This window comes from Gallus gallus, chromosome 2 (genome assembly GCF_016699485.2).
Source record: "Gallus gallus isolate bGalGal1 chromosome 2, bGalGal1.mat.broiler.GRCg7b, whole genome shotgun sequence".
Lineage (NCBI taxonomy): Eukaryota > Metazoa > Chordata > Aves > Galliformes > Phasianidae > Gallus > Gallus gallus.
The window spans coordinates 38,406,266-38,431,485 of NC_052533.1; the positions used below are offsets into that span (position 1 = coordinate 38,406,266).

The window sequence follows — 25,220 nt, forward strand, 5'->3', positions numbered from 1 at the left end:
AAAGAGAAAAGAGAAAAGAAAAGAGAAAAGAAAAGAGAAAAGAGAAAAGAAAAGAGAAAAGAAAAGAGAAAAGAAAAGAGAAAAGAAAAGAGAAAAGAAAAGAGAAAAGAAAAGAAAAAGAAAAGAAAAAAGAAAAGAAAAAAGAAAAGAAAAAAGAAAAGAAAAAAGAAAAGAAAAAAGAAAAGAAAAAAGAAAAGAAAAAAGAAAAGAAAAAAGAAAAGAAAAAAGAAAAGAAAAAAGAAAAGAAAAAAGAAAAGAAAAAGAAAAGAAAAAAGAAAAGAAAAAAGAAAAGAAAAAAGAAAAGAAAAAAGAAAAGAAAAAAGAAAAGAAAAAAGAAAAGAAAAAAGAAAAGAAAAAAGAAAAGAAAAAAGAAAAGAAAAAAGAAAAGAAAAAAGAAAAGAAAAAAGAAAAGAAAAAAGAAAAGAAAAAAGAAAAGAAAAGAAAAAGAAAAGAAAAAGAAAAACTGTTGCAGCAGTTTACTGAGATGGGTTTTTTTGGGTTTTTCTTTTTTGGTCTGTAGTCAAATGGTTCCCAGTTAATAGTCACTCAGTCTTGGAGCAAAGTAAAAAACACTCCGAATATTTCTTCCTTTAAAAAGAAACAGAAAACACCACACATGTAGAGCCATGCTCAAAACCCAACGCTGCAAAGATTAAATGAGTCTTTGTCAAACAGACTCAAGTTTTCATCTTTTACGCCTCATACCAAAATACTTTGTGGATAACAGTCTGCTCTCACCTAGAAGTAAATACCAAAGCTTTACTTCAGATGGGAAGTTATGCAGTAACTCACAACTGCAACTGTCTCAACACGCTTAACTACAGAAAGAACTGTTCCGAAACTAACCGTAGCCAACTACACTCAAAACTATCCTGTCCTTGAACATGTTCAGTGACAACAGCGTGAGAACTCAGAGCTCAACTATTTGTGCTGCAGCAACCTTTCAACCACATTTTTGATGTTCCACGTGATTCTTGATGAAGTGTACGAGGGCTCTGTAGCTATCATAAACATTTTGTCCATCAGTCTTTCCTCCTAATTTTCCACTTTCAGACTCATTCAAGGTGTATTTCACGTCATGTGTTACAATCAGGTTCTGGATCAATATCAAAATAACCTTTATCGCTTATTACCATTAACACATCAACCAGCAGGCCAAATCTATTACTACAGCCACAAACTCTTCTTTTCTACCCTCCAAATTTTGCTCTTGATATGACAGAGCAGTTACCAGCCCAGTCTGTTGTGCAGTGCCAGCAACCTGCTTTCCTGGACTTCTGCAGCATCTCCGGGGCTGTGCTCTCAGCACAGGCTCACACATTGCTGTCACACTTAGCAGATGGATATGAGCACAAGGAAATGGAGAGCTTGTTGGAGACCACACTGACTTACACATATATCTAAACTCAGGAACTGGTAGATCTAGGATAAGGTTTGTACTGATACTTTAAATTCCTCCTTCAGAAACAGGATTTTTGAGTTGCATCCAACTCAGCCCTTCCCTATAGAAATCAGTCACACAAGGCCAACTCTACAATCTTTTTGAATGCAGCGCATCCATGAAAGAGCACCACCTCTCCCTTTTCAGTTGTACCAAGCACCACTAAAGGTGGTTTTGTTCAGCTTCTTTATTATATGGGAACCTACTAACCAATACTAAGAAGAGTCTTCTATAACACCAATTAAATACGTTATTCCTCTTAGCAGCCATCATTCTCTTAGCAAGGAAAAACAGAACCCACGGTAAGCAGTGGCTCATCATTTATCAAAATGAAATCGCCCATAAGAATAAGGGCTTGATTGCATACAAGCATTTTTTAGAACACAACTTCCACAAAACAGCTAGTTCACAAGAGGTATATCTACACAGCACACACCAGCTTGCTTCACTTCGTATAGGCACGTACTCACTATCTGCATGTGTACAAAACCACAGCAGCGTTCTGCGCTGATACTCTCTGGTGTGCTGCCCTACTGGTGAACTCTGGGATTTCTCAGGCTGCTGTAAGCCACTGGGACTGAGAGCATCAGGCAGGCTGCGAGCTGAACTCTCTTGTAATGTTACACAATCACACACCGGGAGAGCTGCAATTCTAGTACCTAGAGGACAATGCCGAAGGTCGTAGTTTGAATAGGCACCGATGGTGAGGTTACTGTGTATTCCACTGCATAGATTACTTTGTTACTCATCATGCAGTTCTAATTTGGATGCACCATAGTGAAGTTGAAAAAAAAATCTACCTCACATTTTAGAGTATGCACTTTCCATACTCAGAAATATCCTCCTGTAGAGACCGATGGAAGAAATTCCTGTTCAAACAACACTATCAAGAATTTTGCTTTCACGTGTATGAGCAAGCGGTCGCCATGCAAACAGCCTTGAGCTAGCTAATGTTGGCTTTTTTTATTTCTTTTTTCCTGGCAGAAGGAGGACGCTTTCCAAATTCAAAGCTACTCCCTGTACAACTACAACATGTCTCTCATCAGTCACTTTTACATAAATTTGTCTCTAGGCCTTTTGGCAGCATTTTTGACAGATATTCTTGTTTTCCTTATCTTAAAGTAGTCTTAGATCGCCACCTGAATCTACAAGAAGTACAAACCAGGGCTGTTTCAACACCTTTAAGACAATCTAACCAAGGTCATATATTTATATGTTCCACAGTCACTTGTACAAACATGAAACATTCATCCCCTAGAGTAATAGACGGCACAGAATGAACACTAGATGAGTCCAGATATGAAGCAACACAATATGGGACAGATAAAATTAACTGGTTTGTACTGACGTTATTTGAAGTACATGCAAACCAAATCTTTATTCTGACAGTAGATTCTCAGGCAATGAAAGAAAAAAAAAACAAGAAAAAAAAAAAAACAATGGCGGTCCATGTATCCAGTTAGGACAGTCTCCTAATTTTATCAAATCGAAGTGCACCTACATAGAAAAGATCCTGTGCAGATCAAACATCAGCAGATAACACATAAAATATTACTCTAGGAACGTTGTAAAATTTAAGTAATTATTCACCTACATGTTTCTCTTGACATAGATCACGAATCTCACCAACTCCCATGAATCTGAGGCCCAACTCTTCAGCTTTCCCTGTCTCTTGGATTGTTCTTTATTCATAATTGCATCCCAAACAAATATCTATGTGATAATTCACTGATAACACATTCACTCTTACACTGATGAAAAATTATTACCTACAAATCAACATACAGCAAGCTGTAGCATGAAGGTAAGGCAATGATTAGGGATTCTGATAAGGAAAGAGGTAACAGTTCCAGCAATCCATGTGCATCTTATTAGCAAAGAGGAAAGTAACAGAAAGCTGCAATTCCCTTTCTTGTGATAGTGCTGGCAATCATGGGAGCCAACAACATACCAGGTCAGGGTATCCAGCAGAAAGCCAGCCCTAATAACATTTCGCCACTTCAGCTGTGAAGACACTGCTGTCAAATTGGCACCGATGGCATCAGGAGGGTGTCTGGCGCAGGTGGCAGAAGAGCAGGACCATGAGGGGCATTTCCAGCTGATACGGACATGCCCTGCAGAGAAGTCCTATCCTAAGTTGGGTAAAATCAACAGTTCAAAGGACAATGTTTAAGGGAAAAAAATCTGACAGAAATCTAAAAAATTAGTTATGAAAGAAAACCCCCACCTCTTCTGAATCCACACCATCCTTTTTCTAAAGAATAGTCATTAAAAAAATGAATTTTTAATACTTCATTACAATATTCTTCTCCCGTTCTTGAGTAATCACGTAGAAGAATCTATACAGAAGTGCTTCCAAGAGAGATACACACATCACTCTTTGGAAGAGCAAAAATTAACACTCTAGGACTGTTACTGAAAACTCATGACTTGAGTGACTACTTAGTAAAATTGGTCTAATGCATCCAACAGGCAAATTATTTGTCATCTGATCAGTTTAACAAACACTTGGAATTCTCTACTTGAGACAACATTACCATTTAAACTGAGTTCTAACCAGCCTACTACCAAAAAAAGGTGCTTTCTGAAAAAGCTACCCAAACCACGCAGAAATGTTTTTAATCATTTTGGGATAAGTAATATAAGTTATCTGTCTTGTTAATACAGCAGTAAGACCACATTACCATGCAGCTTAATCACTGTGCCACCACCCAGTGGCAAAAAATATGAGCTCCAAAAAGACAGATCTCAAGTCAAATTAGAAAATGGAACAGAATTTACACAAGCTTTTATGCTGACTCCTGGAAGACAGGCTATTATCTTGTGTTGCGTAAGGCCTACCTGTGATTTACCACCATAATTTTCTTACATGGCAAATTCAAACTTTCAAAACAAGCCTGCTCCAGGCCTATGCTTTCCGAGATGCAACCCTGGCAATTCTGATCCAGCCCTATGAACCCTAAAGCTTCAATATATCAAACCACACCCTTTGGTACATACACTCCTCCTGCGTTCTCTTCCCAAACTGGAAAGGAAGTTTCAAAAGCTTTAAGATGTCCTTATGAACACGAACAATCCCATTAAAAGTCAGAAAACTAAAATGCTAACTCAAATACACAGTAAATCAAACAACAGAGAAATGAATAAAATACATAATTCAGATTGGAGACATAAACAAAACATTTTCCATCAATATGACTCAATTATGCTATATCCAATGGCTTCAGGCACATTGGCCCAGACATTTCTAATTCAGGATTTTAGAGCCAGTATGGAATTTATATATATTATTGAGAAAAAAATGGAAGTGTTCATCCCCACAATGGCAACTGCATGTCATAGCCAAGTCATATTTCTACATATGTTAGACAAGGAAGAGCAGATAAAAAAAACTGCATGGCATTTTCTAACAACTTAGATACCAAGTCTCCAAAACAAGTTTGTACTTCCGAAACTATCAAACCTGTAGACAAATGATCTATCTGCACAGGAGCAAACACCTCCTTTTACTGTGACATACAAAAAAAAAAGATGAACTACAGCTTACAGCCATGGGGACATGTCAATGCAACAAGCGAATTCCTGCCATCAGGTAACTTAATTACACATGCACAAATGGAAATGTAAATGTCTAACAGTGCTGGTAGGTTATTCGGTTTTTGGTGTTGGTTTTTTTCTGGGGGGGCAGAGGGGGAGAGGGTATTAAGGGTATTTACAGAGACATCTTCACTTTTATTAAATTAGTTACATGAAATGAAATTTGAAGTATATGAGAAACAGCAGTTAAGAATAAAAATACTGCAACCTTCCCACCCAAAGCCAAAAACAACACACAGAGAAATATTTAAACAGAAAAAGTTTGAATATTCCTGCCCTCTAGGCAAATCTCCATGTCTACAATGATAATGTTTTCATTTGCCTAGATTATAACCATACTATAAGCAACCTCCTAATCTATTTTTTTTTAATACAATCTTATGTTGCCTAAGTTGATTAAGTAGCCTTAATCAAATGATGTTGTATCTTAATGGCAGCATGGCACTCACCTTTAGTAGAAAACGGTACCTTTTTACTGAAATTTTAATCACCCTTGAAGAAAATTGGATATTTTGGGAAAGACAACATCACAGCTTTTGGTGATCTTAATGTTTATTTCAGAGCTCTTGTCTGGGATGCAATTCATTTAAATAAAAGCAGTAGAGTTCATACTCTGACTTTAAGGACCAAGATTTACAAGATCTCCTCATAGACAGGTTTCTAAAAGACCTCTCTTAGAAATGCCAGTGTTTTCTTACTTCAGCATCAAAAAAATAAAAATAAAAAAACCCTCAATAATAGCAGATGTATCACTAAAAAAGGAATATAAAGAACAATACGTGTATTCGAAGCCTGCTTCATTTCCGATTGATCCCATAAGATAAATGGACAATTTTTTTTATAGCATGTAATGTTATTAGCAGCTTGTACACATTCATACACACATATGCTCTCCTAATCAGCATCATCACTAACGCATTCAACAATGGAGGTATTGGTACCACAATGCCAGACTGAGAATCACAGCATCAGCATGCTTCTAGTCTGGGTCTTAGTTTGAATTTAGAAGGTAAACCCACATGGCTAAAAGCTCTGAAAGAATTAAGTAGCATTTGGAGACAAAGATAGATACGCAGGTTTAGAAGATGCCATAAGCAGCACACACAGATTGTTTATAACAAGAAGGGTGGAGGAAGAGGGTGGAAGAGAGTTCAGAAGTTTCCTGGAACTCACCCCTTTCCTTTTTCTTTAAATAATCATTTGCCTACTTTTATAGCCCTACATCCTTATTGGCACTTTAAAGCAGTATTATATTCCACAGCAAAGCTTACTCAAACAAAGAACAAAAAAATCCAGTTAACTACTCAAATATTTTCTGGATGTTGCAAATTAACCTGACTAGTCCAGAAGCTTATCAAGACACTTATCAAACAATGCATTTGATAGAAAACACAAATACAGGAAACACATCTATGCTTACACTGCTAAAAAATCAAGTATCCTTAACCTTTTATATCCATTCTAAAGCACTGACTCAAATACACTTTCTCAATTCTTATCTTTGTCACCAAGATTTTATGGACCAAAAGCAACAAAGACAACACAAAATATCCTCTCTTCAAGCAGTTTTTACTGGAACTTTATGAAACTACAGAAGAAAATTATATCAATACTTGTAAAGAAAACAAAATCCACAGCTGATTCTCAGAATTCTCTAAAGAGATCAAATCCAGAAGCCTGCACTTATGTGTAGTTCCGTTACTCATAAATAAAACTGTGACACATAAGCATTCAGAATCTCTGTATCGAGGAGTGTGAAGGCTGAACACTGAGGTGATGAAGAAGCCACTGAAGGAGGGCAGCAATCAAAGGAGTTACAATTCATATCTGCATGATACTAACAGATAATCTAAGAAGAACATAACTCTCCCATCCTACACTTGTCAATTAGAGACCACTTTACAAACACGCTGTGAGCAAGCCTTGAAGTACAGGCCCTCTCTACTATAGTAACAAACAAACTCAAAAAAAAAAAAAAAAGGAAAGTAATAATTAAGTAATCAGCATTTAAAACCAACCCTCATCTGGAAGGGAAGACAAACTGTGCTATGCTCCAGACTTCTCAGTTCTGCTGTAGCTATATGCTGGGTGGCCCTTTCTGTGTTGAAAAGAATACTAACTCATTGTAATGTAATGTAATTAGTATCAATACTAACCCTCTTGTAGGGTCCCGGTTACAGGAACACATCCAATTATTCAGTTTAAAGCAAGTAAATCTGGCACTGTTCCATTATATCTAGTCTCTGAACAACTCCGAAGAAACATTATCTCCATTAATAAGACTTCTGTCAAACTGCACGCTACTACTAAGTTTAATATGTTAGCTTACATAATCAGTGGAGGACACTAACAAAGAACAGCTTTCCTATTTTGTAGAGTCCCATAACTAACACCACCAAAAGTTTTGCTGCTTTAGGATGACGTGAGCTCTTTTAGAGAGTATCTTTTTGTTTGACTTCCAACTAACTGTCCATTTTCAGGTTCAGATTTCCCGCATCTCGGATTGATTGAAACTATCAGGTTATGATATAAAGCACAGAGCTTGTTGCAAAATTTGTGTCCCCACTGGTGATGCAAGTTTAGAACTTCACCACTGACAACTGCCACAATGCATGACTGCTATGCATACTAAAGACAAATGGAAAACAGGATTCTTTTCATAAATTTCTGATATTTCTCCTAACAAAAGTCATTTATTGGGATCTAAGGGGTTTAGAAATGCTTTCTTCAGTAATACAGATAGCACAAACCAGGGAAAACCAAAACTTTAAAAAAGAAGAAAAGTTTACATCCAGGAGATCATTTACAGTTCAGTTTTCATTTCTATCTTTAAAATCAGGCCACTGGAAAGCTGCTGTGGGTCTCTGTTGTCGTGGTTTTATGATTTGTGGTTATTGGTATTCCACATCATTACATCATGTAGTGCACTGGGAGTTAAAGAGTTAATGCTCCAGTTCCAGGCACCTGTCCGGAAGAGAAGAACTACATTCCCCAGAAGATTGTTCCTTGTTCCGTTATCATTCCTGCTCAGGGGGAACACATATAAGGCCTTGGTAGGTCACCTGGCATCCCTCTTTTCAATCACCAGGCTCTCTCACTGCTGCTCGTTCCAACCACACGCCATTAGTGTAAAGCCTTCAGCTTTTTTGGACACTTTCTCTCACTATATTTTATTTACTAGCTTCAATTCCAATTATACTGTATTATAGCATGTTATCTTGCATTCTGATACCATATTTAGTAAACTAGTTTGTTTCTCCTCAGATTGTTGCTGCAGTTTTTAATTATTCAGGGTCCCATTTCCCCTTTCTGGAGGCACACATGTGCAGATCCCTCTGCCCCACTAGTCACAGAACCGGGCCGAACCAGTCCATAAACCGCTGACACTCTGTCCAGTTACTGAGGAAATAAAGCAGGCACTTCACTAGTACCTTAGTAACCCATGTGAAAGTGAACCAGCAGAGTAACACGGTAATACTATACAGCTTGAAAGAACTCACTGTTTAGATGTATACAAAGCAGTATGCAACACCTAAGTAGAGCTGCAAGCACCCTCTTTCCAACTTCAACAGAGGGGCACTTGTCTGCAGCCACCAACGGAAACTCTCCACTGCTGCAACACAAATCACTGTCGATCCTTGCAGGTACGTGGAGAAAACACCAATTTCTTCAGAGTCCCAAACAATTTTCTAGGGAGACATTCCATAGGACTCTTTCCACGTCACTGCATCCACTCAACGCTCACACAGAACAGTACACTCAGTGACAATCTAATTCCTTTGAGGCCATCTGTCAACAGATCAGGTTATGGATAAAAGCCAAACTTTCTTCTAACAAAGAAAAGCATTACGTATTTTATGCCAAAGCTAGAACCCAAAAGAAATGGTAAAGTAAGAAAATATCCCTTGCCAAGGCATACTCAAAAACTTACCTCTGTTCCTAGCTGTTACACGTGAATTTCCCATGGAACTCTTGAGAAGTAACCCGGCTATGAATGGCCACAGAGGGGCACACATAGGCTCTCCATCACCTGATACCACTTTTCACAGATCCCTTCCTTGATCATTACCTTATTTTAATGGTCCCCATGTAAGCAACAGGAGATTGAAAGCAGTTCCTCAATTCATTCCCTCATATTCCCCCCTGTACTTCGCTTCAGGAATACTATCAGATTCAGAAGATGTTTATCACAGAATCACTGAATCGTAGGGACTGGAAGGGATCTCTAGAGATCATTGAGTCCAACCCCGCTGCCAAAGCAGGCTCCCTAGACCAGGTTGCACAGGTAGGCATCCAGGCGAATCTTCAATATCTCCAGGGAAGGAGACTCCACAACCTCTCTGGGTAACCTGTTCTAGTGCTCCATCACCCTCACTGTGAAGTTCTTACACACATTTGTGCAGAACTTCCCATGCTCCAGTTTGTGGCAGTTTCCCCTTGTCCTATCACTACACACCGCTGAGGAGTCTGACCTTGTCCCTTTGCCTCCTGCACCTAAAATATGTATAGTCATTGATCAGATCCCCTCTGAGTCTTCCTTTCTCAAGGCTGAACAGACCCAGGGAGCTCAGCCTTTCCTCATAAGGGAGGTACTGCAGGCCCTTTATCATCTTCATGGCCCTCTGCTGGACTCTTTCCAGGAGACCCCTGTCTTTTTTGCAATGGGGAGCCCAGAACAATCAGTAATCTGTTAGCAAAACAGTAGACTTGCACAATAAAAAAAAACATTTTATATCTGTATTTTTGTAGTGACACTTGAGACAAGAAAGGCAGTTTCTCCCATCTTTGCCCCAAGCCCATTTTATACTGCCAAACAACTGAAGCAAGAAACAGGTTTTCCATACCATAACGTTGCCTTAATATTCACATTCTTGTGCCATATCACCACAAATCATCTTGATCCTCAAGGCTTCAAAACAAACAGTACAAATGCAAAAGTCACAAGACCCAATATCTCATCTTCAAAGTATGCGTTATTTATTCTTAGGTGAAAACTCATGCACGCTGTACACATACATCACACTTCTTGAAACAAGCATGAATACAAATACAGACATCCCTTCTGTCACTTCCCAATGCACTCAGTTCCGCTGCCTTCCCTAGTCAGAACCCAGCTTGGGCTCCCTGCAGCATCCACAGCACCTTTCCCAGCTCTGATGCCTGCACTGCTATTGTTCAGATCTCCTGTCACCTCTACAGCATCTAAAACAAACTTACGTCTAGAGACAGTGACATCCTTCTCTAGCAGCCATTTCTGAAAAAAGGTACACTTTTGCCTGGTTCCCTGGTGCCTCTGCTGCCAACAAGTTCACTCTGGCTTTGGTTTCTCCTGGCACCTGGAAGTGGCACTTGTGACTTTCCCCCAATTACAGTAGCCTCTTACAGCAACAGATCAGACTGCAGCTCCAATCACTTGACCTGAACCACCTAACCAGTGGTTATCAAGCCCTTACAGACCTTTTCCAAGGGCAACTGGCAAAAAAAAATAAGCTTCTTGTCAATAAGTTGATTATGTGTGAGTGCATTAATCTTCACTATATAATTTTGAAGTCTTGATCTACTCTCCTCCCTCTCCCCTACAAGAAACTCAACCACAGAGCTACTTGATATGGACAAGCAGGTAAACATTCATGCCTTGTACACACTGAAGAACTATATAATCTGGAAGAAGTCCACCTGGTTTGATAGCTATCGTTAGCATACAAATTCTCACCTTACATAGTCTCCAGGACTGGTACTTTTCCTTTATTTTAAGATGTACAGGCCCAACTCAATCACATACGTAACAACTAGCCTGGTACAAACAGACTAGCTAACACAGAGAGAACAGTTCACATAGCCAAGAGATCTCAGAGAGCCCAGACTAGCAATTGCATCTGTCCAGCAAGGCTGCCACTACTGGACTGAGGGTTCAGCACTGAGTTGTACCTCAATGCAAAGAAAGAAGTCGCTCAACCGTTTTGCTACTACTCACTAACAGAACCATAAACAACCACATCATAGCAGATATCACTAACTATATATTAATACATTTAGAATTAGCACAGACTGACTATGATTTACAGATATTCTTTTTCCTGTTACAATTTGAAGCTTTTCATCTTCACTATGCCTTTGTAACTGGGATATGGGATTCACTTATTTAAGATACCCTCAAAATTGACACATTATTCTCATTGAGTAGATGGGAAAATCTTGTTTTGGCTTGCTTTAAGTCAGGGAACTATAAGGAAAAGCAGAATTTGTAGTAGTCAATTTGAGACATCTAATAAATTTTTAGCCTATTCCGTGCATTCAAAACTCAGCATACAAGTAGTATATATTCTCTTTGGTTTGAGGCATATGAAGTTGCTTTGGCTTCTTGTTTCTATTTTGCCTTTCACTTGGGTCTTCTTCACAGCAGAAGTAACTTACTCATGCTCAAGAACTAAAAATCTCAGGCTAGCACCATTTGTTAACATCCAGTCAACTACTGCCATCTTATTTGTCAACTGCAAACCAACTGGCTATCTACTAAACAAGTATGCATTATAAAAAAGTTAAATGTCAAGGTTTTGTAACTCAATTGTCTACAAATGGACCCCTGACTTAAGTAAATTTAAGCACACCAAACAAATGGTTGAAAATCACTTGGGCATGGTGTTATACCATAAAAAATAATAATTTAAGCTAGCATTCTACCAATATTTTGTTCTCTTTCTTGGAGATCAGATATTTAAACTTTTTTGGGGTCCACTGTTCTGAAGGCCTGAATCCGTAATTTCACATAGTTTAAACCAATGGTCATACAAGTAACTTTAAAGAAAAATGCTCTCAACTTTTGAATAAACTCATCTTCAGCTGAAGCACTATCTGGACATATCTGAACATAAAGTAAGAGTATTTATCCTTCCCATATGCACATATACTGTTATATATTACAGTAAAAATAAAACTAATATGACAGGGTGCATTACAAAACAAGTACACCAAATTGAAACTGGTTATATTTTTAAAGAACTTAAATTGCAATCTCTTCATACAGCATCAGCAATTAGATGGCAAGACTGATGCCAAGAAAAAAAAAGCTGGCTGATATTCTTCCTTTTTTTGACAGGTGTACAATGGCAGTTTTGAAAGCTCAAGAATTTGCACAACAAAAAAGTCAGAGAAGTTTTAATAATTTTCCTTGTGTTTAAAATGTAGCTTTCCAGCAACTCTTTTGAACACTTAATTTAAGCTGAAAAAATGTCTCTCCACCCTATCATTATGTAACTATTTGCAAATCAACCAAATATTAATGACAAAAATATACGCCTGCTTAAATTCCTTTTTGGTATCTGACAATGGCAGGCAAGCCCAGCAATGTTAATAAAATCAAGTTGAAAAAGGAAAGGACTGCTGCTGCTCTCGTGTTTTATCACTTCCTTAAGTGAGTCATAACAATCATCTGATGTTATCTGTTTGTTTTTATATAAACAGTGTTAAAATGCATGGCTGGTGGAGTGTAGTTATTTGACAAACAGAAAACGAAGAAATTTACCATCAGCAGCAACACCAACTGTGGCTATTCACTACAAAGTTTCTCACTTCCTTTTTCGTACCCTCGGTCTGTCTCGAAATATGTTTGACATGTTAAAGAAACGCATGTGCTTACACTCAAAATAAACATACGCTTACACAGTAGTATATCCTCACAATAGTGAGGTACAAGCCAAAGAGGAAAAAAGCACGCAAAACACACTATCCCTAAAACAAACAGTTTGAGTATAATCTTTCAATTATTTTTTTTAAGAGAAACAAAGAAGTAATAAATCTAGTAATAGTCTAAATAATAATCCCACCTTATTGTTCAGCAAGCTAATTAAAGAACATGCAATCAGTCCTCTGACTTCACGAATTAAGTCAACCCACGAATGTGTAATATACTTCTCCTTTGTTCCAGAGCAGCACTGAGAAGGTAATTTGTAACCTTGTGGTCCACAGCTTTCTTCTATCATGAACATATTCATCATCTTCATATTCACAAAAAACATTCCTGCTGCTCTTTTTAAGTTTATTTTAATAGCCTTTGGAGATTACATAAAGACATCCCATCTGAGTCCCAAAGCAAACACATACCGCCTCTCTGAAAAGACAAAAAAGAAACCTGAGAGAATACACCTGAAAACCACAGCCTCGTAGATGAGGGAGAGGACAACATCTCTCAGAAGCTACAGTTGTGTCCAAGTGAAGCAAATACTAAGGATCACAGAGACGGTAGTTTCAATGTAGCCACATAATAAGTGGCAAAATACACATCAAAATTAAAAGTAGCAGTATCTTTTCAACTGTAATGGAAGCAAGAATGACTGCTACAGAATCTATATGGAAGAGACAACCAATACAGTAAATTAATGTTCATAGTAGATCAGGCTCCTGCAGGAAACCAGGTTTTTGTTTTTTGCATTCAGGCTCACAATGGAGAAACTCAAGCTCCTGAAATGCCTCAACCTGTGAAACTGCCCTTAACTTCACAGGGTTAATGTCACAATTGCTTAAGAAGTCAGGCACACAGAACAGCTTTCATTTAATTTCACAACACCACTTTCAATTTCACAAATTCACAGTACTTCCTAGTGCATTCTTAATTATGTTTCCATTACTTTGCTTTTCAAGCTCCCTTATGAGGAACCGCTGTGAGACCTGGGACTGTTCAGCCAGAAGAGGAGACAGAGAGGGGATCTTATCAGTGCTTATAAATACCCAACGAATGGGGGTCAAGCGGATGGGGCCAGGCTCTTTGCAGCATTGCCCAGTGACAGAACAAGGGCCAATGGGCACAAACTGGAACTGAGGAAGTTCCGTGAGAACTGAGAAAAACTTCTTTACTGTGAAGGTGACCGAGCGGAACAGCCTGCCCAGAGAGGCTGTAGAGTCTCCTCTGGAGATGCTCAAAACCTGCCTGGGAGCTTTCCTGTGCAATATGCTACAGGCAACCTGCTTTAGCAAGTGGGTTGGGCTAGATGATCTCCAGAGGTCCTTTCCAACCGTCATGATTATGTGATTCTATGTACAGTGGAGGTATACACACACACACGCGTATATATATATATTCATGAACAGAAATAGATGGTGAAGTTTATTAGTTTAAAAACATTAGCACAGGCACAAAACATCTCCCAGGGCTGAGCTAACAGAGGTAGCTATCAGATGTCAAAGCAGTCCACGTGGCATAGATACCAAGCAGCCTAAAACTCTCTGCAAGGCAAAATCCCTACCATAAGCTGGAGCAACCATTCCTCACAGAAAACATTCCTAAGAACTCCATCAGGAGAATGTCATCATCCAGATGCTGCACTGCAAGGAGCAGCAGGTGCTCCTCCCTGGGGACTGGTATAGCAGAAGCCTCATGAGTGAGAGATGAAGTAACTGCAGTATGGGATAACACCATGCACACAGTTAAGATCAACAGCAAGTCCTTGCAGGTCTGCTGCTTGCTGGATGTTGGGATCTAGGATGTTTTGGAAAGATTGTCAAGGCTTATCCAGCTCTCAAAATACCACCCTTTGCTACTTACCCATGTAGTCACCAGCAATACTTCCAAAAAAACAAATCGTTATTGTTGAGCAAATTTAGCATAAATAGTGCACTCCACAGGCAAGGGTGAGAAGGCCCAGGTGGCATTTTCAGTCCTTCCAGAAAGAAGCAGAAGGTTCAGGCCAGACTGTATGCATCCACATGGTATTTCCAACAGAGCTTTTATTTCTATGGCCAGCTTCTTTTCAGGATCAAGGATCCACCCGATGAAGTTGGGCAAGAGCATCTTTGCCATCCATCATGTGAAGAGAGCTTAGTAGAAAAAGGCTGTCAGATTTCAATGAAGACATGGAAGAATCCATAACAGAAAAGGCACTCATTCACTTTGTGATGAATGCATAGCTGAGGGTCCATCTCAAGTGCTTGCACACCAACACACACAGCATGGAAAGTAATCAGCAGACTTAGAAGTCAGAGTTAGAGCCTCACTGGAATTACAGAGTAACACTGGAAAAGCTAACATGGCTGGAGTGCAACAACAGATGGATGCAGGCCCTTGAGGAAAGCCAGGCTGAGAAGGTGATGAACATGAGAGCAGAATTCAACCTGCAGGAAGTTGTGTAGGCCTGAAAATGAGACAGCATGCAAGAAAAGGAAACTTACGACAGTTCAAATGTGAAAACAGACTATGAAAGGTGGAAACAGACAGGAGGGATATACAGACACCCAGCTGTGCAGGGGTAGAATTAAATAAGCCAAAGCAGAGCCGAAACTAGTAGTTATTTAGAAGTTGAAACAGATGTGGAGGGCAGTAAGGGAGGAAACTATTTTTTATTCTTTTTTTAACTGAAGTTATAGAACAGAAGCAGAAAATAAGTCTGTACAGGAAGGTTTTATGGCCATTAGCATCTGCCATACATTCTTTTCTTACAAATACAAAATATCTGAAGATTTGGAGATTCCAAATGTCAACTGAGTCTGATCAGTTAGCAACAGACAATTTATTAGCTGCACTCACTCACTCACAACCTTGTGTGAAAGAAAAAAAAAATTGTATGTGCTTCAGCTTAGTATAACTGTTGAGATCCAGAACACAACAGCCTGAAGGTCTTCACAAGGCAACAGAAATGTTGGTTTGAGAAGTTGTCCCACTCCAGAAACGGACACCAAGTGAGATTCCAGTAAAATTTCTAATACAAGTTTACTTTAACTTCTTTCTGTTCTTTGGTAGCAGACATTTACCCTCGTTACAGCCTGATTACAGTTTCTCACATCACTTGATAACTCTACTCTGCTAATGTAACAGTCGTGGTATTGAGAAGTGGTACATTTGTTGAAACAAAATCTCAGCTTTCTCTAGAAGGGCAAAACCTCCAATATTATGTTTACCATAACCTAAGTATTTACAGCCACTTAGCTGTCTTACTCCTCACACAAAAACAGATCCACACCAAGACACAGCCAGCATATGTTTAGCAGACATTAGTCATGGAAAATACAAAAGAATCAGCCCAGCACATAAATGGCTAGGGAAAAAAAAATAATCTGTACCTTTCACTGTAGGGAAACATAGGCTTCTAAAACATACTGCCCATACACGTGCTCTCAGTGCTCATATGTTCTCACAGTGAGAAATGATGACAGCGGAAAAAAAAAAATTGAATTGTTCAGTCAGGTTCTCAGGGAAGTCTCCAGTTCTCCCTGCCTTAAAGCAGAACTCTACATATACAGATCCCCAGTATTACAGCTATACCAGAGGGAAGTAGCAGCAGCGGGTAGAATAGATGGTCAAACAGTAGAAATCCAGTACACATCAGACGGTGGAATCAAAAGAGACACAGTTCCATAGGTAAATCCCACATCCTCTCTTCAGTATCTGTCTGCATGCCTTACCCACAGTAAGCTCCAGTTTGTTTGGAGGCAAATACCAGGAATTCTGTTAAAGCAGGACAATGGTTTGATGACTGGAAACTTCTACTTCAGACTCTCTTTCACTAATAAAAGCCTTCAAGCCTGTTTTGAAGTTTAGAAACATTTTGGTATTGGTCCTAGCCATAATGCCAGTAAGACTCTAGATGCCTTTCAGCACAACTACAGCTTATGAAAAACACTAGTGCTTGTTCTACATCATTGGTTGAAAATTCAAATTTTCAATGAGATGGAATAAAAAGGAAGCACAAAATCACCAACACCGAGTTAGAAGAAACTTCAAAATCCCTCACAGTAGGAATTCTGGGGAAAAAAAAAGACATACCTATACCTTGCAAAATACCATACAATAAGAGAATTTGAAACAAAGATGCTATTAAGGCTCTGGTCATAGAATCATAGAATTGCTCAGGTTCGAAAAGACCTTGAAGATCATCAAGTCCAACCACAACCTAACCGTACTACCCTAACAACCCTCCATTAAATCATGTCCCTGAGCACCACATCCAAACAGTTTTTAAACACATCCAAGGATGTGTTAACCACCATTCTGGGAAGCCTATTCCAGTGCTTAACAACCCTTTCTATAAAGAAGTGTTTCCTGATATCCAACCTAAACTTACCCAGGTGCAACTTGAGGCCATTTCCCTTCATCCTGTCACCTGTGAGAAGAGACTAGCCCCGCTCTCACTGTAAGCACTTTTCAGATATTGGAAGAGAGCAATAAGGTCTCCCCTCAGCCTCCTTTTCCCCAGACTAAACAGCCTCAGTTCCTTCAGTCTCTCCTCATAGGGCATATTCTCCAAGCCCTTCACAAGCCTTGTTGCCCATCTTTGGACCTGCTCCAGAACCTCAATGGGCATCTCAGTACAGAAAGGACAAAACTGAGCACAGTACTCGAGGTGAGGCCTCACCCATGCTGAGTACAGGAGCAGGATGACTTCCCTAGTCCTGCTCACCACACCATTCATGATACAAGCTTGTGTTCACCAAGAAGAGCATTCAGAACAGAAGACTTGAAAGAGCTGGGGAAACTGAAGGCCTAGCAGGTGACACTTCTAAGTATAAATGCAGGTTAGACACTGGTTACTTCACCAACAGGGTCAATGAATCGAACCCTAAGAAAACCATACATTTTAGAAAAGTGGTTGCTGAAAGACGATAGGAGGCAAGGCAACAAATACAACATTTGAAATGTTTCTGCTAAAATGAGACTTGCTAGAACTAGTAAGCCAAGGGTTTGTTTTTTGTTTTTTTTTTTTTTTAAGGTTGTGGAGCACTCTATCACTGCCAAAATGAGTAAGACAACTTGTGCCAATATACCCAAATAGGACAACCATTCCACTGCATAGTTTTGAGTCAGTTTAGTTAAAGCACTGGAGTAGGAAAAACAGAATCTCAGTTCTAGGTGCCCTTCCTGCTCAGAAGTCACAAAAGCATCCAGCCTGAGAGATCCAATAATATGGATCAATATTCTGAAATGTTACTTCAGGTATCACAAGGTGTACAAAACCTATAGGGCTCTACTCCTGTTAGAGTGGATAATTCGCAAAGATAAATGCAATGCTCACAGAGCACAAGCATTCACTCTTTTACACACCCATAAAAGTGGAATAGTCTTCCTGCTGTATAATGCTAACACTGCTATTGGAAGAACAAAATATTCGGTCTTATCTGCAATCAAATAATAAAATAACCACAGGCCATACCCTAAATACAAAATGAGCAGACTTCAAAAATATAAAGTTTTTTAAGCTTATGTAAATAAGCATGTTGACATGCAAATAAAATGGCTCCATCTAGTGGTTAAAATACACATTTCCTTTGCCACAGAAACTGAACAAATTTTAATTCCCAGGGAAACACAAACTCAAAGGGTGCCAAGCACCAACACAGACTCTTGAACAGATAATCCCTACTAATAACCATTGAGATATGCTGACGAGGTAGATTTGGGATGCTTGCATAATTGACGTTTATTGCCAGTAACAAAAAAAAAAAAGAGGGAGATTCTAAGATGTCAGGATTGATTTTTTTTGTTTTAAATGCAAATGCTGCACTCTTTAAAACTAGTATTTTGATCATCCCACCTCCTGCTAACAGCAAATTGAGAAATACGTATTTCAAAACATCTGTCAAAGAATCAATATTCATCTTTGCATTCAGACATTTGCTGATAAAGTGTGGTGCACAATTTGTGGAGCATTTCTCAACCTGCTGATTTATGGAACCTGTATTTGAACCTCCCTATTCATTCATATCATTATTTCAAAGTATTAGCTAGCCAACTGCCTTAACTTCAGTAAATACTGTGAAATGTAAATGTTCCTAAACTTTATCATTTCAGAATATGCTATACCAAACCCAAGACAATGTTTCAATCACGTGGATATTACACTTACTGTACTCTGCAGCTCATCTTGGACAACAAATCAAATCTACAGCAATTAAGCCTAATGAAAGCTCTGAAGTCTGGGGCAGCCATAGGTAACTTTCTAAGAACTCAAAAAGGCTGACAGCATATACAGGTAATAGCAGCTTACAGCACTCCTAATCCAGAAATGATCACAAGCCTTGCACCATATGGGCCTGTAGGCAATCTGTACACACCTTAACCAAACCTAGAACATCCAAACAGCACAATACAGAAAAGCAGTCTGCCTATCAAAGTCATAGACCCAAGTCAGGAAGGTCATCAGGCCAACAATACTCTTTCTGGGCAGGGTTATTTAGCAGGGACATCACCACATGAGTGTAACCGTACTGGTTTAACTCCTGCAGAGCACGTGTTCAACCAGATGCCACAGACTCACAGGGGATGAGAGTTTCCCGCACTGTGCTCAGTTATGCAGCACAGACATGCCCTCAGTTACCCTCGTCTAGCCATAATGAGAAAGCACCATCTCCAGCTGTGTTAATATGAAAAAAAAATGTAAATCTACCAGCATAGTATTCTCCAGAGACCTGTCATTTGACTTACCATCACAAAAGCCACATGTCAAATGGGAAGACTAGCAATCACACCAAGAGAGAACTTCTGCATCAGCTCATTTGTAAAACAGCCGTACAAGATACGTGTAAAGATATGAAGCAGTCAATCCCATCAAAGTTTGTTTTACTGTACTGATGGTACTCACGTTCTTATGCATAAAGAACCACTTGGGTACATTGAAACTTTGAACACTTTTTAAAGGGAACTGTTTCAGTTACTACCCAGTAAGACAGAGTTACTGGGCTATCTGAAATGCAGTAACTGCACCAAAGCTTGGTTCCAAAGCCACATACTCCAATCCAGCTGCCACCAAACACCTGGTTCTCCCCAAAATGTGTTCATGAAAACGTATCTAACGTTTTTCTTGAAAAGAAAACACAATCTGTACTTTCATTATAAAGCTGCAGAATTGTAATTACCAGCAGATTCTGATAGGATAATTTTCATCAGTTTGTGTATATTTTTCACTTGAAGAGGCTCTGATCTTTGTTACCCTATATCGCTCTAAGCCTTCAAGGGTTTTATCACAGATGAGAAAAGTTGGAGTACCAAACACTATCTTGTTGCACTATAAAAAAAAAAGCATAGGGATAAAGGAATGGGCAGACTCCACTGCAGTGATTATGCATGTTGCTGAAGTGAGCTGTATCTCATAAGCGTTCAAGCGAAGCCTAAAGTAAAAGCCTGAAGCTACCACTGAAACATGATCACTGTTGAACAGTAAAGACTAAAACCCACCTGATAATACACATAAAGAGCTGCTGAGAAGCAAAGGTGGTAGCCAATCATGTAGTCACGTCAGGAAAAGCAGAGAAATGTGAAAGCTATCTTCAGCACTATCCTGCAGACCACATTCTGTCATGCTATCATGTCATGGACAGCCAAAAAGAACACAACTACAGCACCCATTACTCGGCCATAATGCATGGTCTACCATTTACTGCATCATGCATATCATAAAGGGGTCACAATCACTTGAGCAAAAAAGTTCCCACATTTTTTTACTGTCTAACCTACCCTTCAGTCCACAAAATCCTCTTGTATACAAATCATATAGCAAGTGTACTTGTAAAATCCCTACAATGAGTGGAAGAACCACCTCCTTTTGTTTGCTCTGAACCTAGCTCCTGTTGGCTTCGTTTAACACCGCATGCCTCTCTTCCCCCTCCATCTGCTTTTTCCACAGTAACTTCATAGAGCCTCAACATACCATTATCCCATCTCCAAGTTATCTCTACAAGGCTGACAAGCCCTAGCCTGTTCAGTCAGTTCTCATCTAAGACCTATATGTCCTATTGCCCTTAAGTGTATCTTTTCCAGTAACAATGCGGAGAGGGGAGCAGAGCAGCTTACAGTATGTAAGGTATGAAAGAACCATGGATTTATTAATTTGCTTATCTTTTTCCTATGGTATTCCCTATTCACACCAGATATTCTGACCAACAGTTTCTCTCAGGTCATAGTAACTACAGCAGGAAATTGTGTTGCCTCCACCTCTTGTATACACATTGCCACCATGCCGCCTCCTCAAAATACCAATATCCTATGGACATGGTGATTCTCATCTTTAGGACTGGACCTGTAATATAAAATAAGCAAGGTTAAAAGGTGTTTTATGCTGCTGATGAAAAAAGTCCCATGGGAGAGGTGGGGGTTGATTGACAGAGGTGCTAATCCACCCAAGAAACACCAAAGTTGCCTTTTATCTATCCATCTAACTTATCAAAAAGTGGAAGAGGACGGAAAAGGAAGGAGCTACTTGTTTGATTGTGTTTCTGCATTTGTAAGACCTGGCACTTGATTCACACTTCCTACAGAGTTTGTCACCTTTCAAAGATATTTATTCCTTACAAAGCCTTACATGTGTAAGCAGTTTCAGCAAGCCCTGCTAGCAGCAGTAACAGAGGCACAGGATTAGAAAAACTACACTGTACAGTCAAAAGCACTCATATTTGGGAGTCAGTAGTGTTATACTAAAGCTTCCAGGTACATAGCAGGGCCATGGTTTAGTGTGCATGGTGATGATGGGCTGACAGTTGGACTAGATGATCTTAGAGGACTTTTCCAACTTTACTGATTCTATATAATCTTACTTCTCACACAGAAAAATCACAACAAATCCTGTGCTGTGTTGCTATACTACGTAACTGCTAAAAGATCAGCATATGTCCTGCTCTTTCTTTAAGCCATGTGCTTCATCAGTCATCCCTAGAAATTTTTTTCTGTCCTCCTCTCACCACCTTTCTGACCATTTCACTCACTCCCAATTGCAGTCGCCTCCCAAATACCCCTCTGCACCCAGGCTAGCCCCTGCTGATACACAGAAACCATCCTGGACCTCTCTTCTGAACACCTCAGCTCCCAAGGTCCACATGAAAAGCAATTGCAGCAGTACAGCAGCTCGTGTGGCTGACCCGAAAGCTCCTCCTTAATTTCTAGTACAACAGAGTCTAGGTGACTCCTGCTGGGCCTGACAAAGATGTGCTGGGGCACCTTGACTTTCATGAAGTCTGTAATCCTCTTTTCATTAGGATTCACCTGAGGGTAACTAGTAGCATCTCTCACATTAATCTCATGCACTGGAAGCCCCTACGGCTTTGCAATGGGCTCCATACAGCCTCCTATCTCCCTACTGGACAGGAGCGTTCTACTGCCAGCTGAGGAGTACCTCCTACAGAGAGGCAAGGCAGCTTTAACACGGTTAAAGGCACCAGCTGTTTGCTTTCACTATGGATTTACCCTAAACAAGTGGCCACCAATTTGGAACATGCTATTCTGGCAGCAGCAACAAGACGACGGAGCAACGGTCCGGAACAGATTTACAGAAGTGTTAAGAGATGCGCGATTTGATTTCTGAAGCCACCGCGCAAAGCTGATAAGAGCACAGGGAAGATGCACACCCTGGACCTTTGAGAGATGGAGTTCCCAGAGCTCCGTTACAACAAAGGAAAGGCACCGAGCACACTGATGTCACAGGAAGGCAGCACTTCATTTGAGTGCCGGTTTTGTCAAACGTGACTCAAGTCTCTCCTTGAAGAGCTGCGGGCAGATGAAAACCGGCCAGTTCCGTGCGCTATTTCTCTGTCCGTCGCTGCCTTCTTTGTGTCACTCAACTCACATCTGTCCTCTTCAGGCACTGAAAAGATGCCGCCGTGCAACACCTTTTTGGAAAGGGCCTCGAAGGAGGATATCAAAGCAAGGGCACAGAGGCTCATTAACAAAATCCAGACCTTGAGTCATCCGAAGGGAGGGGAAATTACAACTGGGGAACCACATGTATTTTTCAGTAGCACAGGAAGTAAGGCAACAAATGTCTGCTTCGCCTCACCGCCGGCCCTGGAAGGAAGGAGCCCAAGCTCGGGCGCTCCATCCGCCCCCGCGAGCCCCCCAGGCCCGCGCCCCGCCGGGATGGCGCCCGGCCCGGCCCCGCGGCACGCGGAGGGGCACCCCGCCGCCAGGAACACCGGCGGCAGGAGCGAGACACGAGCCCGGCGGGCGCCTCACAAAGGCCGGGGGCCGGGGCCGGGCCGCTCGCGGCGGAACAAAGGCTCCCGCTGCCCCGGGAGGGGATGCGGTGCGGAGGGCGCCGCGCACGAGGCCGGCGGGCGGCACACCTGCGGCCCCCGCCCCGCGACCAGCGGCGTCCCGAACGCCCGGTACCGGCGGCGCCGCTTCCGCCTTCCCCGGCCGAGGGGCGGGAGGCAAACGAGGGGTCCCCGCCGCCCCCTCCTCTTCCCCGCGGCCCCGCGGCGGCCCTTTGTGCGCGCCCCCGCTCCCCCCACGTTACCGTGGTGAGCAACGGTCTCATCTGCTCGCCGGCCCGCTCCTCTTCCATCGCGGCCCCGCCGAGTTCGCCGGCAGCGAGACGAGAAGCGGAAGGCGGGCGGGAGCCGGGCGCTGCTGCCTGCCGGGCGGAGGTACGCGGCGTCGCTGCCCTCGGGACGGGGCGGCCGCGACTGCTCCGCCGCGCCGGGGGCCGAGCCCAGGCCGCCTCGCCGCGCCCCCTCCCCCCGCGCGGCCGGCGCCGCCGCCAGCCAATGGCAGGGAGAGCAGCGCCTCGCGCGAAGGCGCCCCCGCCTGCCGTGGCCCCCCGGGGGCTGGCTGCGCGCTGCGGCCCGGGCGAGGCCGGGCGGAGCGGGGCGCGGCGGGGCGAGGGGGCGGCGCGGCGCGGAGCGGCGCCCTGCCAGCAGCCGCGTGGCTGCCGCGCTGCCGCCTCGGGGCTGTCCGGCGCGCCTTGGGGCGTTTTACCGGCAGAGCTGACGTTTTCCACCCCACGTGTTTGCCTCGGGCTTAATCTTTTTTTCTTTTTCTTTTTTTTTTTTTTTTTAATGTAGCCAAGATCAGTTAGTCACTTCCAAAAACAGTACTGCTTGCCCTAGTCTAAATATTCCAGCAGTCTTTCATTCTGAAGGCTTGATACCAGTGTTAGTGCCAGGGATGTGCTTGTGGCTGTCCCTGTGGAGACTGACTCTGGTACGAGTCCATAAAGAAGAGCTGGTTACACTTGCCTCAGAGGGACAACTTCACATTGCTGCCTCAGTAAGATTACACCCTCCTCGAATGCTCTCAGTTCTAAACCAGCTGGCGCTGGTGGGACTGAACACGCATGGGAGAAGAACCATCCTTTTGTGCTTGCTGGGTTTGTTAATGTGTTCACATCACCGTGGGGCTTCTCCCTATAACTACAACCACCACAGTTTTTACAGCCCCTTCTCCCACCCTGAAGCCCTGCTTAGCACAAGGCAGCCTCCGTTGGTACAGGACTTTTGGAACTGAGGTGTCAACGGATCTCTACTGCCATAAACGCAAGAAGTTGGCATGCACCAAGAGGGCAGAGGTGCTACATAGCTACAGAACAAATCCAGTGCAGCCCATATACCACAGCGCCTGAGGGATGCTGTAGGCCTAGCACTAATTTGTTACATCACGTGAACTCCATATGATGTGGAAATCTCAGGAAGAAAACAGTGACTTTCACTGCAGGCCTGGTCCCAGCTTGCCTTCTGAAAGCACTGAACTCTGAGTGGATCGCTGAGAGGCACGGAGATCACACTGTCATCAGGGGGATGCAGCGTGAAGACAGCAGGCTGACACGAGTGTCTTATGGTCAAGGCAGATCACAGCAAGGGGAAGACTCAGCCTGCGTCTCAGACAGTCCCTCTCAGATGGAGCTGAGAGCTGCTGGTCTTAGCAGGAGCTTCAGAAACAGCAAGTGGACAGAATGCCCACATCAGCAAAAAAAAGGAGGCCCTGCAGGGCCTGCAGCTAGAAATGTACTCCTGGCTGTGGGAGCACACCGGGCCTCTGCTGGCCACTAGCACAAGGCACTGCACAACCTCAAGGGCCACACACTTTGGAGGTCAGCCACAGTTGAGCACAGGGCCCTGAGCACAAAAACCAGCAGCACTCCTCAGTGCTTCTCAGAGAGGTGCCAGTAGGGATCAGCCTGAGCTAAAACAGCTGGAGGTTCCTCTGGATGGCCTGGAAGAAGCAGCAGGCCCACGCTGCTGGATGGCACAGGGGGACTCCTGGCATGAGGATGGAAGTCCCAACGCAGACAACTCAGAGGAAGCTTTCAGATGAATGACTTGGCATGGGTCTATACCAGGTCACCATAACCTGTAGTTTGATGAACATATAATTACCAGCAGCTATACCTGCCCAGTTGTGCAGACAAGATAAATCAGCTGTGTAGAGCTGATTGAACAGGCAGCATGCTCTTCAGTCTTCTCAAGACTGTGGCCTGGTTCATGCCTCAGCTGA

At 42.0% G+C, this 25,220-nt stretch overlaps 1 protein-coding gene across 10 annotated transcripts in view; it reads right to left on the bottom strand.

Moving 5' to 3' along the window:
- SLC4A7 (solute carrier family 4 member 7) overlaps positions 1-25,220 on the bottom strand; it is a 132,230-nt gene that overhangs the window by 60,661 nt on the left and 46,349 nt on the right. For 2 of the 10 annotated variants that reach the window (XM_040696270.2, XM_418757.8), the window contains exon 1: positions 23,245-23,451. The exons of 7 other annotated variants lie outside the window; for them this stretch is intronic. In XM_040696270.2, coding sequence (XP_040552204.1) covers positions 23,245-23,292 — 48 coding nt within the window. In that variant the 5' untranslated portion in view covers positions 23,293-23,451. Of the gene's footprint in view, positions 1-3,392; positions 21,910-23,244; positions 23,452-25,220 lie in introns of those variants that run through there. One more of the 10 variants, XM_046931445.1, reaches the window with a different exon arrangement.